The sequence below is a fragment of the Temnothorax americanus genome, unplaced genomic scaffold, assembly GCF_048541705.1.
Source record: "Temnothorax americanus isolate GAGA-0224 unplaced genomic scaffold, ASM4854170v1 Scaffold19, whole genome shotgun sequence".
Lineage (NCBI taxonomy): Eukaryota > Metazoa > Arthropoda > Insecta > Hymenoptera > Formicidae > Temnothorax > Temnothorax americanus.
Window position 1 is genome coordinate 428527 of NW_027509329.1, and position 16116 is coordinate 444642.

The 16116-nt window shown below is 44.6% G+C and overlaps 1 protein-coding gene across 2 annotated transcripts in view; it reads left to right on the plus strand.

The window, feature by feature from the left end:
- The window catches only part of Shrm (shroom), a 157768-nt gene that overhangs the window by 16287 nt on the left and 125365 nt on the right, over nt 1-16116 (plus strand). For both annotated transcript variants that reach the window (XM_077404564.1, XM_077404563.1), the window contains exon 2: nt 4566-5057. In XM_077404564.1, the coding sequence (XP_077260690.1) occupies nt 4566-5057 (492 nt within the window). The remainder of the gene's footprint in view (nt 1-4565; nt 5058-16116) is intronic.

The window sequence follows — 16116 nt, forward strand, 5'->3', positions numbered from 1 at the left end:
TTCGGTGGGCGGTAATGGGTTAATAACGTCGATCCTCGGCAATCCTAATAGCGAATTGGCTCTACGCGCGGCCAACGCGACGACGCGCCGTGACATTATAGCATACCGTTCGGCGACATTGAATAAACGCTCCCGTGCACGACAATAAACTATGACCATCGCGCGAGACGGTCCGACCGGACCCCTCGGAAATAATCAGCGGAGAGACATCGGGAGCGTTCCCGGCTAGCGATAGTTCGTGACCCGTCCCGCCGTAATTACGAATCCGAAGAGTACTTTATTATCATCGGGCATTCCGGCCTGCTTTAAATCGCCGTTTCACCGTACGGTGGCTGTCGCAACAGGCACGACATTAGTAACGCCGCTGATGCGGTCCCGGCTCCACCTTCCGATAAGGGATCTTCTATTCTCCCTGTTCTCTCATCTTCGGCTACTCTGCGCGAACGGCGCGACGCCACGCACACGCATAATTCCGTGGCGCGCTGTTATGCGCGTCGCGTTCAAGTCAAGTCACGAAGGTGTACATACGCGTCGATCACGAACGGTAACCGTTCCGAAACGATTGGGAGTATCCCGTACGTGAAAAAGGGACATCCTCCGCACCCGGGATCGTTGTCCTGCGCATACACGCGCATAAACGCGTATCTCCCGGCCAGGTACCTGGCCTTCCGCGATATAACGTCCAGCAGGAGGCTCAAAGACGCCGACGCCGATCCTCGGACCATAGATGAATTTAGCCCAACAGGTAACGCCGGCATATAATACGCGTATTATGCTTTGAGGGCACCGTGCGGCACGTATTTGAGCACCACTCGCGATGCGGCGCATTTGCTTTTTCACGACGCTCGCGCGCTCGCTCGTTCGTTCGACCGTTCGCGCAAAAGATCGGCAAGAAGAGCGGCCGCGCGGCGTTTGCTCCGGTGCTCGTTGTGCCTCGAAGGACCTTTGACTCCGACACAAGAACAACGATCAATATTGACGGGGATTTTCGCTATCGTTTCGCCGAAACCAGTCGGCCGACGCGTTTCGGAACTCGCTACAAGAGGAGCCGACTTCCGTCGAGAGGCTCGCGCTGGAAGAAACCGGTGACGTTTATGAGTATAAGGATGATTCAGTTGGATGCGGCATAAAAACACGTATGGGTGCTTGTAAGGATGTTAATCCTTTGTACTGCGGAGAGCAACAGCGCAACGTAAGTCGACGCAAGTATTCCGCTCATCTAAATGTTAATCCCATGTACTGCAACGTTCTTTCCTACTTGCAACTACTGCAACATCATCTAGTAGTAATCAATATGTAGCCTTACTGTCAAGATGGAAGCATCAGCTTGTAGATATTTTAATGAACAATCTTGAGAAATATGATATTTTTACATTTATGTAGCACTTTTGTGTGTAATCGGAAATTTCATTTACGATTGTACGCATCTAGAAAATCTTTAAAATTACGCAGACGTACGTAACTTAAGATATCCGTATTTTACGTTATTACGATGTGAATGAGATATTTTTATGAAAATCAATTTCAACAAACATATAGGTATACGTATCATATTATCAGATCTAAACCTGTGATGGACATGACGTTTTTCGCATAAATTTTACAATTATATATTCTTCGTTACAAGAAAACACTAATAATGTGTAATATACGTATACATCTACGTCGTCTATCTATGCGTGGGATTACTAATTAAAACCGCGCGATAAAGTATTCATTTGCTATCTTAAGGAAGACACGAGTACCATATCGAGTCTCGAAGAATAGAACGCAAATCTCTTCGCAAGAAAAGACAGACGGGAATGATAGAATAGAAATACAATCGAGAAAAAGTAAATGTACATACCAACAAAGAAAAAAGCAAAAAAAAAATAAAATAAAAACCAGTGAAAGGAAAAAGACGTAGGAAAAGAAGAAACGAAACAGCAGCGAGACGGAGGGAAAGGATCAGCATGGCAGGCGGGAAAAATAAGAAGAGAACGAGGGACTCGCGAAACGAGCCGCGCAAAACCTGAACAACTGGCGAAACGAAGAGTAAGAAGGAAGAGAATCAGCCCGAGTTCAGGTCATTTAAGTACGAAAAGGTGTAGGGTGAATGTTGGCAGGATGTTCCATGAAATCGAGCATGTTTTTATTTAATGCGTATCGCCATTTTTAATTTGTCTGCAAAATATATTTATCAAATATTCGCATGTTCGATAAATCACGAATAAACTTGAAAAATTTATTTCTCAAATTAGAAAGTAGTTTTTTCTCTGTTATACAACTTATTATTAAACGCAATTAAAATTCTACTAAAATAAGAAGATAAAATTATGACGTTGTTCCGTTTAGATCTATTTATTTCATTGACTTTAAAACTGAACGTGTCAGTGAAAGATAAAACTGACATAAGACTAAAAAATAATAATAATAATTTGGCGCATGTTTCGTTATGGCTGCGCAATCGTTTTAAAACAATAGTCTCCATTGGCGAATCACGCTGTATCTGCGATTCACATTTGCGTCATAGCCGTCATCGAATAAAATGGCACGAGGCTGATAAAATGAACGTGACAAAAAGAGAACTCGAACCTCTGAAGCGAACCGAATGCATACAAATGCATTGCTTAAGTACACTGGATTTAGGCTTCAGCGAACACGAGCCTGACACCGTGAATCATGAAGATTAAGCTGTAATTAAATATGTTAGACGGATAGCGAAGGAAAAAGGGAAAAAACAACATTTAATAACAAAATAGGATAAAAGTATTACGTTTGCATAGAGGATGATTTGGATTTTGCTTCATAAAAATTCACTTAATGATATTATATTAGTAGCTAGTTGTTACCTTTTGCGTATTGCTTGTTGTTAAATACTATAAAATAACACATATATTGTAACATCTAAATTCGTACATGTTATTATTGTAAAAAAACATAATAGCCTATATTACTTACAAACTATTGAGATACTTTCGTAAATATTTGTACCGATCAGTAAGAATATTTATAAGTTTATTTTAAAATTTGCATGATACGCTTTGTAACATTACTTCCCGTTTAAGCGAGGAAATGCAAAGTGTTTTTATTTGATTCGGGAATGCAACCGGTTACCACCAAAAGTGCGATCCCTAAAGAGGTCGTTGATTGGCCGAGAAGAAGACGATTGCTTCGTGATAATGCGTTTGCTTTCGGGTTCGGGCGCGGCTCACGAGGCGGTTGGCAAAAACGAGCATCGGGAAAAAAACCGGAGAGATAACAGCGTAGGGGGATGAGCGGGTACCCGAACGGCCGGAGGGGGCGGCAAAACCGGAATTTCATACAGTGGCGTAATACGCCGGATAATACGCCGAGAATCATGAAACTGCATCAAGACTGCTACCCGGCTTCCTCCACCGACCTCCTCCTCCTCCTCCTTCTCGTTCTTAATGTTGGGTCCGAGATCTCGTTGCCGATTAGACTTTCGACAAGGTAAACTGTCCCCTTATCAGAAAGTCTAAGACTCGTTCCTTGTCGATCAATTAAGTAACTTGCGTTACGCGGCTAATTAATTTCGCTGCAATTAATTAAGTGCATCTCGGCGAATCGCAAAACGCGACGCTCGCTCGTATTTAGTCTTCGGGCGTCCCCTTCGGTCCGTCGATTAAATATAAATCGCGCGTGTTTGGCATTGATTTAAATTATAATGCCGATCGTTAATTCGATGCGCCGTTTGCCATGCCGACTGTGATACACGCCGTACGAGTAGGCATCGCGATAAAGTTCGTTGGTTTAACGCGTCGATATAAACGGCCTATCGCGCAGCTCGTAACGAGTGCGCATCGCGGAGCTTACATAGTAAGAATTAATTGACGTTGAGAAAGTGCCAGTTACTGAGAAGTGCAGGATTATCGATAAAGAAGAACCCCTCGAAGCCACACGTATGTACGAGTCGAGAAGGTGGCCACGCGGTGGCGGCTTCTACTGGCGATGGACAGAAGTATCGATGACCTTGCCAAGGTCATCGCGTCCTAACTACTACCGGCCCTTCCCCCATCCGCCAGCCGTCTCTCTGTTTCGTCCCCCACATGGCCCTTATTACAATAAAGCGTTCGCCCTGATTCCCTTGCGGGCGTATTCCATTCATTCGCCACTCGTTCGTCTTCTGCCCCGTCTTTCTTCTCTCCCTCTAGGCCCTTCGTCTAGTCACGCGTACCTTTTTCTTTTTTTTAGCTCTTGCCTCGTTACATACATGGCCTTTCTTTATCGATCTGTCTGGGCACTGAAATCGAAACCGGTGAACCGAGGCCGTCGTCGTGGCGCGACTATTATGCCGTTCTCCTCGAACACCATGAACGCAATCGCTTCATTTCTTTCACTCTCCAATGAAATTATTGTACTCCGTTGTCTTTTCTTCTTGCAACACGCGCTGCGGTTTCTTTCATCGTTGCCACGTGACCGCCACGCTGCAGTTTTCCATCCCTGCGTACTTTAATGAACTCGCGTGAGAAGAAAGGACGTGTGTTTGCTGAAGAAAGTAATCGAGCGTAGTTTGAGCCCGTCTAGCAGTTGTAAGCAATATCGTTTTGTCATTTCTGTTGCAGAAGCAAGACCGGCGATTCCTACGGTGTTCAAGGCAACCATACTGGAAACGGCGGAGGTGGTGGCATAGGAAAGTGGTTGCGGGAACATCTGGGTGGCGGTTCAAAAGGAAGTCACGACGTCAACTCCACGTTTTCCTCGAAGGGAAATGCAAATACCGGTGATAATGGCCGGGACAATAAATCATTGGGCAAGACGATTTACACGTCGCAAAATTTCTACTGCAGCCTGCCGAGAGAACATGGCCGCTACATGCACAACGGCTCCCGAAAGATCATCAACCACGGTAATTCCGCGAAATCTCATGGTTACGATCGGCCGCGATCGAATAGCATGAACCATCATGAGAAGTCCATGTCGAGCGACCTTGGGACCTTGACGCGAGGTGGACCGATCTACGGCAGCGAAGGTAGAAGCCTGAAGAAACGGAATCGCGATCGTCGTCGGTATTCGCTTCACGAGACGCACGATCAAGGCCGCAATCGTCGAAGAAGGTAAGAATTGTTTTGTAAAATATAATGATGTTTGCTTAGCAGATTTAAGTTTAGAACAGTCAATGGAAAACTGCCTCGATAAGCGCAATCGAATACTTCAATATAAGCTGATGATTCTTTAGATATAAAATATAAGTCAAGAGTTTATTCTAAAATAATAGCTATTCGGACAGTATGGAAAGTATTTTCTTATAGATCCTTTTCACGTTTTTATACGTTTGTTTTCATTTATTTAAATAACAAACCGTCCATCATATTTGCAAGAAACGTCAAGATAATTCTCTCGGTTAATATTTTTATTGGTTGTTGGTATAGAGGAACGCAGGATTGCCATTCTGCCTGGGGCACAAGAATGCCTCTACCCAACTCTGATTGTGCCAGTAAGCAAAGAGAACAACGTTAGGTATACTTGTATACAGGTATACGGTTTTTGCCACGATACCATCTTAATGGGGATTTCAACGCGCCGAGAACTCGCACTGCTTTTCGAAACGTGTTGGGTGACGAACCATTTTTGTTCGCGCGCTCTTTAGTTGTCGAGAGGAGTTCGCAGAAAGCCGATGCAGGAAACATGTCATTTCCTTGTGTAAGAAATGCACGTTTAAGAAGGAAATAACACAGCAATGAAGTGCTGAACACACAAAATACTAAACATTACATGAGATAATGAAACCGGTTCAAGCGCTACTTTTCGCGAAGCTAATGAGAGTTGGAGTGAGATATTTTCTTATAATGAATATTATAGATAAAATAAATTAAATATTATTCTTCTAATCGATTGTTACGAATAGTATCGTTCATGTAATAATTCTCAAATTTTTCTTCTTATCGTTCACACAGTATTCTTTGAGAAATCATAAGATAACAAACATGTTTAAATTGCGAACATTAATTTCGTGCAAATATGTTCATGTGCAAATATCGCACACGAGTAAGCGAGAAATTTGAATTGAAAAATTACTTATACGAATTTTCTTTTGTAATACCGCATCCATAATATATTACGTGGCATACGTAACGAAACTCGCCATGCATCAGTATAGACACTTATGCACTATACTAACGTAATTCGAAAGGTTAATCGTATTTGAATGTAATATATACGAAGAAACGGTACAAATGTATGCCATACGTTTCATTCTATTCCATTTATGTCGAGAATCTCTCTTAACTACATATGTTAAATTATTTCCTGCGAATTTGTTGCATAAAGCTATGTCGAGAGCATGTAGGAGGAGCCCATTATCGTTGCCCGCGATGAAGAAAGAGAGAGAGGGAAAGAGTCACGTATCTCCGAATGGACGACTTCCGTAATAATAGAAAATCAGATCGCGCTATCTCCATTAGCGTCGGGTTATTTACTGCGCAATGTGATGTACACCGTGTGTACATCTTTCTTTGGGATAAAGGAAAATGCCGAATCACAGGAGGCCGCGCCTTTGTTTCGCGATGCTGTTAACTCGTCTCTTGATTCACGTACGCTTGATTTATCGTGAAGTCACTCAGCGCGCGAATACCGCGCGCGCGCGCACGAGCAACGCAATGGTGCTTAATGCCGATTCATCCGGCGAAATTATAAAATGCGCGATACGCGTACACGCGTCCGTCTCTTCGTCTCCTTCCTCCTTCGATTACATCCTTTTACCCTTGGAATCGCGCAAACGTCGATGTTGCAGTATAGCGACAGCGTGGGACGCGCGACTTCGGCGTTGCGCAATTTTCACCGCGGGTATTCCTTGGCGAGGAAGATCCTCTCGTGCCTCTTTCCTCGTGTACGTGCGCCTCGGTGCGTTTTTCTTCGATAACTTATTCGTGCTCGGACATGATTTAGCGGCGCAACACATAATGTACAAGTATAGCCGGACGACGCGATGCCCGGGCAAGGCACATTCATAAATATGTCTTTATTGTGAGAAGGTTCGGGAAGAACGTGTACACGGAAAATCCATAAATGCAGAACCGGCGAGGATCCGGGGTTGGGAAAACGGGAAGAGTGTTGTTCTATTCACGTTTATTCGTTTTCTTCAATGGGATCGTAATTTTTATCGAGCGTACACGCGCCGACAACGCGCGTCTTCCTTCTCTCCGTACCGTTTGTCCCTGTCGTCCATTCTCTCTGAATAATAAATTGTAAACCTGTCTGAAATGATTCAGTACATCGACACAAGACGCGTAAGAGCTACGAATTCTCGGCGGAAAATACTTCGCGTACGTATCGGTTCTTATCCGCTGACAGCGCGTTGGAAATGGAATGGTGGTATCCCATTATCTAGGATGATTTATCACTGCAACGCGTGACCCACGACAACTCGGTTGTGCTCGTACCGGGTGAGAGAGTACCTCGACATACGCGAAAGATGCACTAAATTAAAAAGAAGTAATGCCCTTGGCACTTCAGCACTTCGCGCGGCAATTTATTTCCCATCTTTCGCAAATAATGAAGTAAACTCGTGATGTGAACAAATTATAACTTCCTCCGTGTTCCCTCCCTATTTTATCAACGTCTAGACGTGTATTTTTATTATAGGATGGTGGCACTTATCTCAATAAAACTCCGTCGATAAAACACTCCGTCAAAAATCCAATAAAAACGCTATTCGTTTTAATATCAGTAATGGATTATGAAAATCTCTAATGGAATACATTTTATGTATATATAATTTCGATTCTTTCTTGCTTTTATTCTTCCACTTTCGATCTCCTTGAGAATTTCAAGCGGAAAGGACTTTTCCCTTTGCACAAATATACGTGGCACTTCCTCGGTGTAGTACACCTCTCGACTAGGATGATTTAGCACGGCAGTTCGCGACAGCAACTGCGAATGCTCGGTCATGGCACTGACGTTTGGACCTTACGTCGGTTGTAAGTGTTCACGTCTGGTATGTGGCCAGTGTGTACGGTTGGGATATATGACTGTCTTCGTGCTTGTCCCTCGTATAGCTTCCCTCATGACACGTACTCGGTGGAAGCCACGAATCTTTTCGCGGACGCGAAATAGCAACGCGAGTTCGTTGGGTCTCGAAGAAAAAGAGTGAGAGTAAGGTGGAACGGCAGAAAGGAGGGAGAAAGAGAGAGAGAGAGAGAGAGAGAGACAGAGAGGAAGAGCGCGAATTTACGGCGTGGACTGCGATAACCTCGATAGGCCGACACGAGCATATAGCCACCCTGAAGTCGGTGAAGCGCCTATCGTGACTCCCCCTTTTCGCACCATGAATTTTACACGTTCTGAGATATCGCGATTGTTCCGGGAAACGTAATGAAGACTTGAACAAAGCGAAGCAGCAATTTCAGAAGGTTACTATTAAGTTTACAAAAAAGATAATTTCTATTTCAAGAAGATATATCATAATTCGATACATTTTCAAATTCCATCGAATCATCATCCTATTTTATGTCAATTTCAACTTGTTAGTTACATAACTAAAAAAATTAATAAAATGAGTGATGATATTGACTTTTTGCTTTACTTTCGTCATCGGCGATTCGTATTTATTCTATCTTTAATTTTCTATAATTTAATTTTATCTAATTAATTTGCAATCTTTCGGATGTTCTTATATCAACGCATTTACATTCAGAAAAATATAAATAGGCATCCTGCGTGATCATCCTGTTCTTCGTGGATCTCTAAATAACATTGAGCTCTCTCGCATGTTCAAGAAGTAATCGAAACTCCAGTGGCCTAAACTTGAAATGCTAATCAATACATTACACGCGTGTATAGAACTTGAGATTAAAGTACGAGTACGAGATGCATCGAGTGGGCCCCGGTATGGCGGAAATCGCGCGAGATAACGAAATTCAAGAGTGCTAATGTATTCGTCAAGCGGATTACCAAGGCGACTATGTTGGCTTACCTCTGTCCCTCTTCCTCCTGTATCGTTGGACAATCGTTCGGGGTCCACTTGTTCCGTTCTACTCCTTTCGCGTCACCACGAACCTGCGGGGCCCTTCTCAACTTTCCTCCGCACCCTTCCCCACCACGCCCTTAGACTCTCCTCTTCGCTCGCTTTCCTGAGGGGCCCTGCAAGCTAAATATAGCTAAGTTCGTGATATAAATAGAATATAACCCTGCAGGCCCCAAGATGGCCGGGGTCAGGCCTCGCATCGTCTTCTTCTTTTTTCTTACTTCTTCTCCTTTTGCTTCCTTCGCTTCTTCCTCGGCTCCCGATCCTTTTTCTTTTTCTTTCCGCCCTGCCTCGGATCTCTGGTCACTGCGACTTACTTGTCCCTTGCCTCACCATACGATTACTCTAAAGATTTTAACACTTTGCCTCTCTTAGAAGACGCTCGTAATCGACTTTACGAGAAAGGTCGTTTCCCTCGATAAGAGTTCACCGAATGATTCTTTTACGTTTGTACTTTTGCACGATTATTTAATGCTGAAATGCGTTTCAGTTAGCATCTGCGTATTTTAAGGTTTTAGCGGCGATAAACATTCTCGTGCAAAGTCCCTTCTAGGCTATTTCCGCCGCCCCTTCCGTTGCTGTATACAGGTAATTAAACGCGAAATAGCCATAACATCGGCAGGCCGCATTCTCGAGCGTAACAGACGTCTGCGTTTATCACGATATCGCGTGCTACCGGTATCGATCTGATTCTCGTCGGATCTTGACACTCTCGGTTAGAAAGTTACAAAGGTATGGCCGATTGAAAGACTGCTCACCGAAGCGTCCCTAATCAGTCCAGTTCACAGTTGTGCTTTTTGCGCAAGATTAAATGCCGTCTCTAACGACTCAGTACTTTATACGGGGATGCGGTCGATGGTGCCCGCGGAATATCCTGCGTTTATCATTCTGTACGAGAAGCGGAGGTCGTAAGATCGAAAGAGTAGAAAACGAAGAAGAAGTAGAAGGTGGAGAAAGAACGGGAAAGAAAGAAAGAGAGAGAGAGAGAGAGAGAGAGAGAGAGAGAGAGAGAGAGAAGGAGAGGAAGAAAATGAGGAAGACGGCCCGAGGCTCGACCGACTCTGGCCAGGGCCGTATCGGCGGGATTAATGGCAGTGACATCCCGCTCGTGGCCAGATGAGATTCTCCATCTCACCCGCGAGCGAGAGTGAGAGGAAACGCGATACCAGCGGGCAACGATGGAAGCGAGAAAGAAAGAAAGAAGTATGTGGCAAGCGGAGGGGAAGGGGGAAGGGTCCAGAAAAAGAAGTCAACGACGAAGCGGCAGAGGAGGCGGAGGGCGGCCGATGTGAGTCGAGTGCGTTGACCTTAGGATTCGATGCGCGTCCTTGAGGATACCAAGATGGCGGGTTTATGCAACCGGTCACAATGGTATCTGCAGGCTGCCGCGCTCCTCGTCGCGTTCTATTTGACGCACGACGATTCAACGCGCTTGCATTCTCGAGGGATTCTCTCCCTCTCGCAAACGCGCTCGCGCTCGCACACACACACGCACGCGCGCACACACACACACGTGTCTCTCGCTCTAATATGTACTGCACACGCATGCAGCACGCGACAGTAGTCGCAGACGTAGGAGCCGCGTATACGTTCACGTGGGTCGCACGTACGACCATCACGGATGCGAGCCCGAGACGCGCCGTTAAAGCCAGTCAGTCCAGTTTCCATCGCTGCAGCCTGCATCGGACGAGTCGGGGAATATACGCGGCGATTCGAAAGGAAATCAAATCCGAGGAAAGGCCAACGAACGGCCTGGACACGCCCGGTATATACATAACATTGATGCCTATGTACATACGTTAAGTACAAATGGGAAAAAACATAACCCACGGCCCTTGCGATAAATTCCTCGAATGTTCGCGTGAACGACGCGCGTCCCCTCAGACGCTCTTCCGCGTGGTACGTCCGTCTTCGGCTTGTCACTCGTCACATGTCGCATAAACCGCTTTCTTACGCTATCCCGATTCCTTACTTGGCGCGGCCGTGATGAACGAATGTCTTACCCTGCGCGGTCTGGAAACGCTATACGCCGCACGTTGCAGTGTATCTCTACGGAATAAATCACATCCGTTCCTTCATTTCCTCTAGATCGAGAAACGTAAGTTCGATGCAAAAAAAAAACGCTATATCGTGGTCACATAATTATGAATTAACTGGCGTGCAAAGTAATTTTTTTTCAAAAAAAAAAGAAAGAAAGAAAAAAAAACATTACGCATTTGTCTTATTTCACAAATTCATCGATCCACCCAGCGCAAGATCATTATTTCGGTGATCACACGCAGTGGAGCCTTATGTTCTTTGTTCGTTTGTTCCTTGGGCGCATGGAACTTGCGCGATGAAAAAAAAATACATATATATGTGAAACTGACGACCAAGGTGTGAGAGGCGAAAAGCTTTATGTCACCGCACATGTATGAGTGATACGTTTACGTCTGTAGTTGGCTGCAGTGCATGTGCGTGAACACGCGTCCGTGTCGCAAGTCAAAGCTCCTCACACCCGTGTGTCCAGCACGTATGTAAATGCACAAACGAAGCAAGTAGGGATCCTTGATCCTACAGGAATGCAAGCGCTAGCTAGCGGCTGCCCACGCTGCCTCAAGTACTTCTTCGTCTCTTTTTTTTCTCCAACCCTCACATTGTCCCGACTTCTTTCTTTGTTTCTCCACGGCGTTCTAATCCCGGTAGGACCGGGCGTAAAGTACGAGAGGCACCATCGACAGCGCGCATGTCCTCGTCATTCTGTAACGTCACCTTCGTTGGCATATATCACGTCTCTCTGCGTCGCTACGTGATGCCTAAAAATAAACGCGACACCTTATTGAATAAGAAATACTGACTTTCTTGTGTTCTAAAGTTGGCGCGATAAGCGAATAAAATATTCGAAAGATAATTAAAAAGTAACGATAGGTACGTTAAAAATATATATTATATAATAGTATTAAATAAAAAAAAACATATGTCTTTAAGCGTATCGCTATGCAAAAAGATGCAATCTCTCTTAACATATATTAAATTAAAAAATATATTTCGTATATATATATTTTACTTTCTAAGCAAATGTTTATTTAAAGTTGTCTATTATGTGTTCAACTAAGTTCAATTTGATTTTTTGGAACATAAAACTAAATTTGTTTAATTGTAAGAATAATTAAAATCAAATCGTTTGCATTCCAAAGACATTTAAATTACGCTTAAGAAATAAAAATGCATTTTTTATCGGCAAGTGAAAAAAACATAGGGGCAAGATATTATGTACACATTTGTCGTTCCTTGATCCTGACGAATATACATATCGTATCGTTGTTAATTCCCCTCGCTTTAACGTCCAGCAAACGAAAGATACTCGAGTTTCAACTCACTATGTTACTGCCGTCGTACGGCTCTCGCGTGATCGAACGAGGCACGTCCCCCATAAATAAACTTTTCATACATCAGCGGGAAGAGTGGCCAGCGCGGAATAAAGCACACGAAGATGAAATCATACCTTGCGCGCCGCAGGATGCACCGTGCATCCACACCGACGGTGTCCGGTAGCTCGCAGCAGTTTAATCGACGTCCTGCGAGAAACTTTTCCTCCCAGCGCCTGCGTGTGCGCGTGGTTAAACCAACGCAGCCAAGTGGCAGCATATACGAGAGAAAAGATCATCTTCGATCTTCAAGGTCGACCGCATGCGGCTCGAGGCCTTCTCGCGAGGAGACGTCGATCCAACCGCGGTGAATTCGTTCGACTGTTTTCATCGTCTGGCAGCTGTTATCCCCAACCCCGTTTCCCCGTAAGATTCGCTTCTCCGCTCCGCGTCCCGGGGCGCGACTACTTACGTTTATCGATTTAAAAACCAAGTCTCGATATGACGGAGCAAATGACGAAGAACGACACGGACGGAGTCGTCGACGAGGTACTCTGCCTGCAATAACTTTACGGACCTTTCCAGAAATTTGATAACGCGCGATTTTTTGTAGGACAACGGGGAAAGGTTATATCCAAATACTATGATTAGAGATGATCATGAAAATTCGGCATTGGAGAATGAAAAATATGAAGAAGAGAGGAAACTGGAGGAGGCAGAAGGGGAAGAAGGTATTTACAAAATGGATGAGTTTCTTATTTGGGACGAGGAGCCGGGAGAACGTGAGTATGAGGAGGAACGATACCGAGAGCGGAGCCTCAAAGATGAAGCAGAAGAAGGAGAAAGAGATGCACCATCTGATGATATTGCGATAATCTCAACGGCAGAGAAGCCCGAAGAGGAAGTGCGGCAAGATGTGGTGGGGCCCGATCACGTGCTCGCTGAAATACCAGTCGAGGTTCGCATAAACTTGTCATTCTGCGTCGTTCTGCCCGTGGAATTACTGTGCCTCACGACCTTCGTAATATTCTAAGGACTTAAGTCTCCCTTCTCATCACGCGCCCCCGCAAAAACATGTTTCCGCATTGTATACGTGTCCCGTCGCTATTGTGATCGATTGAAATGGTAATAAAAGGCTTCCCCAAGCATCCTGACGTGTTTTCATGAAATTACAATGATCATGATCGCAAGACGTATTGCGATATTAAAAAAAAAAAAGATAGTAATAAGTTAAATATACAGCTATTCACACTGAGATTTAATGTGATTGCTAGCACAGATTTTTGCCAGTCACGAGGCAATGCTCAAAAAATTAAAAGAACTTTTAGCTGAGCAAACAGAATTACGAAAGAAGAACAGGCTCCTCGAGGTGTGGATTATCAAGCACATGAGAAAGGTTAAATGTTTAAACAATAGTAGATTTTATATACTATTATATATTATATATTAATTCGGTTTCTATTTTGCACTACAATCAACTGCAAATTTTATTTGTTCTTTTTATCGTTCTAATTAATCGCAATGAAACTATATATGTACAAGTGCAGCATAGAAATATCCGCTGTCTTCAACAGAAACGTTTCTCGCTACGATGCGTTTATGCATGCAGATGCAAGAGAAAGTGACACCCGTTGATGTGACCAAGGAATCCGAGCAAATGGAGCAGATCTACAGACAAACATTGCACACATATAAGCAGCATGTCGACGACATAACGGAGCGGAAGACGCGAATAATAGCCGACATGCAAAGCTACGAAGACAGGGTTCGAAAGGCGCGTGACGAAAACGCGCGAGTATTCGACGAACTCCTGGATCGCGAGAGGGAAGTGGCGACGGGTCTCATTTACGCGAAGACCGGACGAATGCTTACGGAGAAGGCTGTCAACGAGATAACCCGTCGGCAGGTGTAACTTAATGACCGTGAATCATCACTTGTCTATTACAGCAATTATGCGACGTACCAATTAAATCCGCCCGACGTGCATACGCGTTAGTCGCGGGGCTCACGTGAGGACTTCTTCATTGCCAGGTGTCACGACGCGAGAGTCTCGCTCGCAATCGTTACGAGTACATCCTTTTGCAGCACCGTCTCGAGGAGGTAGAAATGCAACTGCGAAATCTGGAAACGCTCGGGGAAGGGATGACTACGATGGATTACGAGGCTTTACATATGACTCACGTTAATTATAAAGATAAATTGGATGAGCGAGACAGAGAACTCGAAAAATTGCGCCACAAGTATGTTGAGACGAGCAGTATTGCCTTCGCGCGGCGGTGTATTAATATAATTAGTTACCTAAGAGTTGTGTTTCTTTTCGAATGTTCTTTTGATCATCTGGTAACTGCCGATAATGATCGCGTCTGGCGCTTTAACTTCTGCGCTGGCGATATTTCACGGATTGCATTACTGATTCAAGTAGAGCTATCCGGCGAGATATCTACAGTGTCGCAGCTTTAATATGAAAGATCTTTGACTTAAGGCGACGAATGAATTACTACCGATATCTGTCTAACCATCTCTCTCTCTCTGAACGAGAGCTTTATTAACCGCTTGTTGGCAAATCAAAATTAGAATCGCTGAAATGGTTAACGGAGTCGCTCACTATAAGGAGAAGGAGACATGCCTCGCGGAGGATATCGTGTTTGAAGAGCGCGAATTGAACGAGTATCGCGAGCAGACAGCCAGAGTTCGAGAGGACGTCAATAAGCTCCATTTAATTCTGAGAGATTTACGATGGGCTCACGATGAGAAGAGGCTCGAAGGCGGGCTGCTGATGGCTCCGTAAGATCTGTTAATTTCGTGTGTAGCGCGATTTCGGTCAATGTCATTCACGGTTCATCGACCCAGACCGGTGCTGCGTGAGACGGAGAGGATGATAAAGTTGCTGGACGCCGTGAGGAACGACATTGAGATAATCAAGCGCGAGATTCACCGGTACGGCCCTGCGAACGGGAGAAAGAAGAGGAGCAGCGAAGCATCGGCGATGTCGACAGTGACTCAGGACAAACCAGATCGTTTCTAATAAACGAAATCCTCTAACGTTTCTTCCACGGGGATTTATTTACCGACTGTATCTTTCGTAAAAATGCGTACGGAACCTAACGGCCGTAAATAAACATTATATATTTTTGAACTGTTTGTTCCATGTTCCTTTGTAGCAAGATTTACAATCAGCCAAGATCAGCGCAGCTGGTACGATAATTAGCAAATCTCGCGGACTAATCGTTAAATAATTGATTTCATACGCGGACATTATATGAAAAACAAATCGCACTGGCGTAAATCACAACGCCCACGCGCGCGCGCGCGCGCGCGTACGCCATGCCCGAAGCACTCGGCTTTGCACGTGAGCGCGATAAGTCGTTCGCATTATCGCCTTCTGTGTGACAGCTTAATATCATAGCAGCGAATATGGGCGATAGCGATGAGTTATCCGCGGCCAAACAATCGCAAATTTCTTACGTTGCGGCGTGCAAATCGCTGTTCGCGCCGTAATCACAATTACGTTATCGCGATTTAAGACAGACGCGTCATTCCGCAATGATGATTCCGCATTATTCGTCAAGCCTTGTAATTGTAAAGTTACGGTATATTCAACGGTATACTAATTAAAAGGATAGGTTCGTTTGCAGAATTCAAGGGCTGGCAAAAGAATGTAATTAAAAATTATTTTCTGCAACGCGCGCGTGTATATAACTGTCGAGCTCAATTGAATGATTTATATTAAACGGCGAGGTGTGCGCGAACCTTTCGAAATCAAATTAATTCGTCCGATCATGCCAATCCGCCTACGGGTGTTTT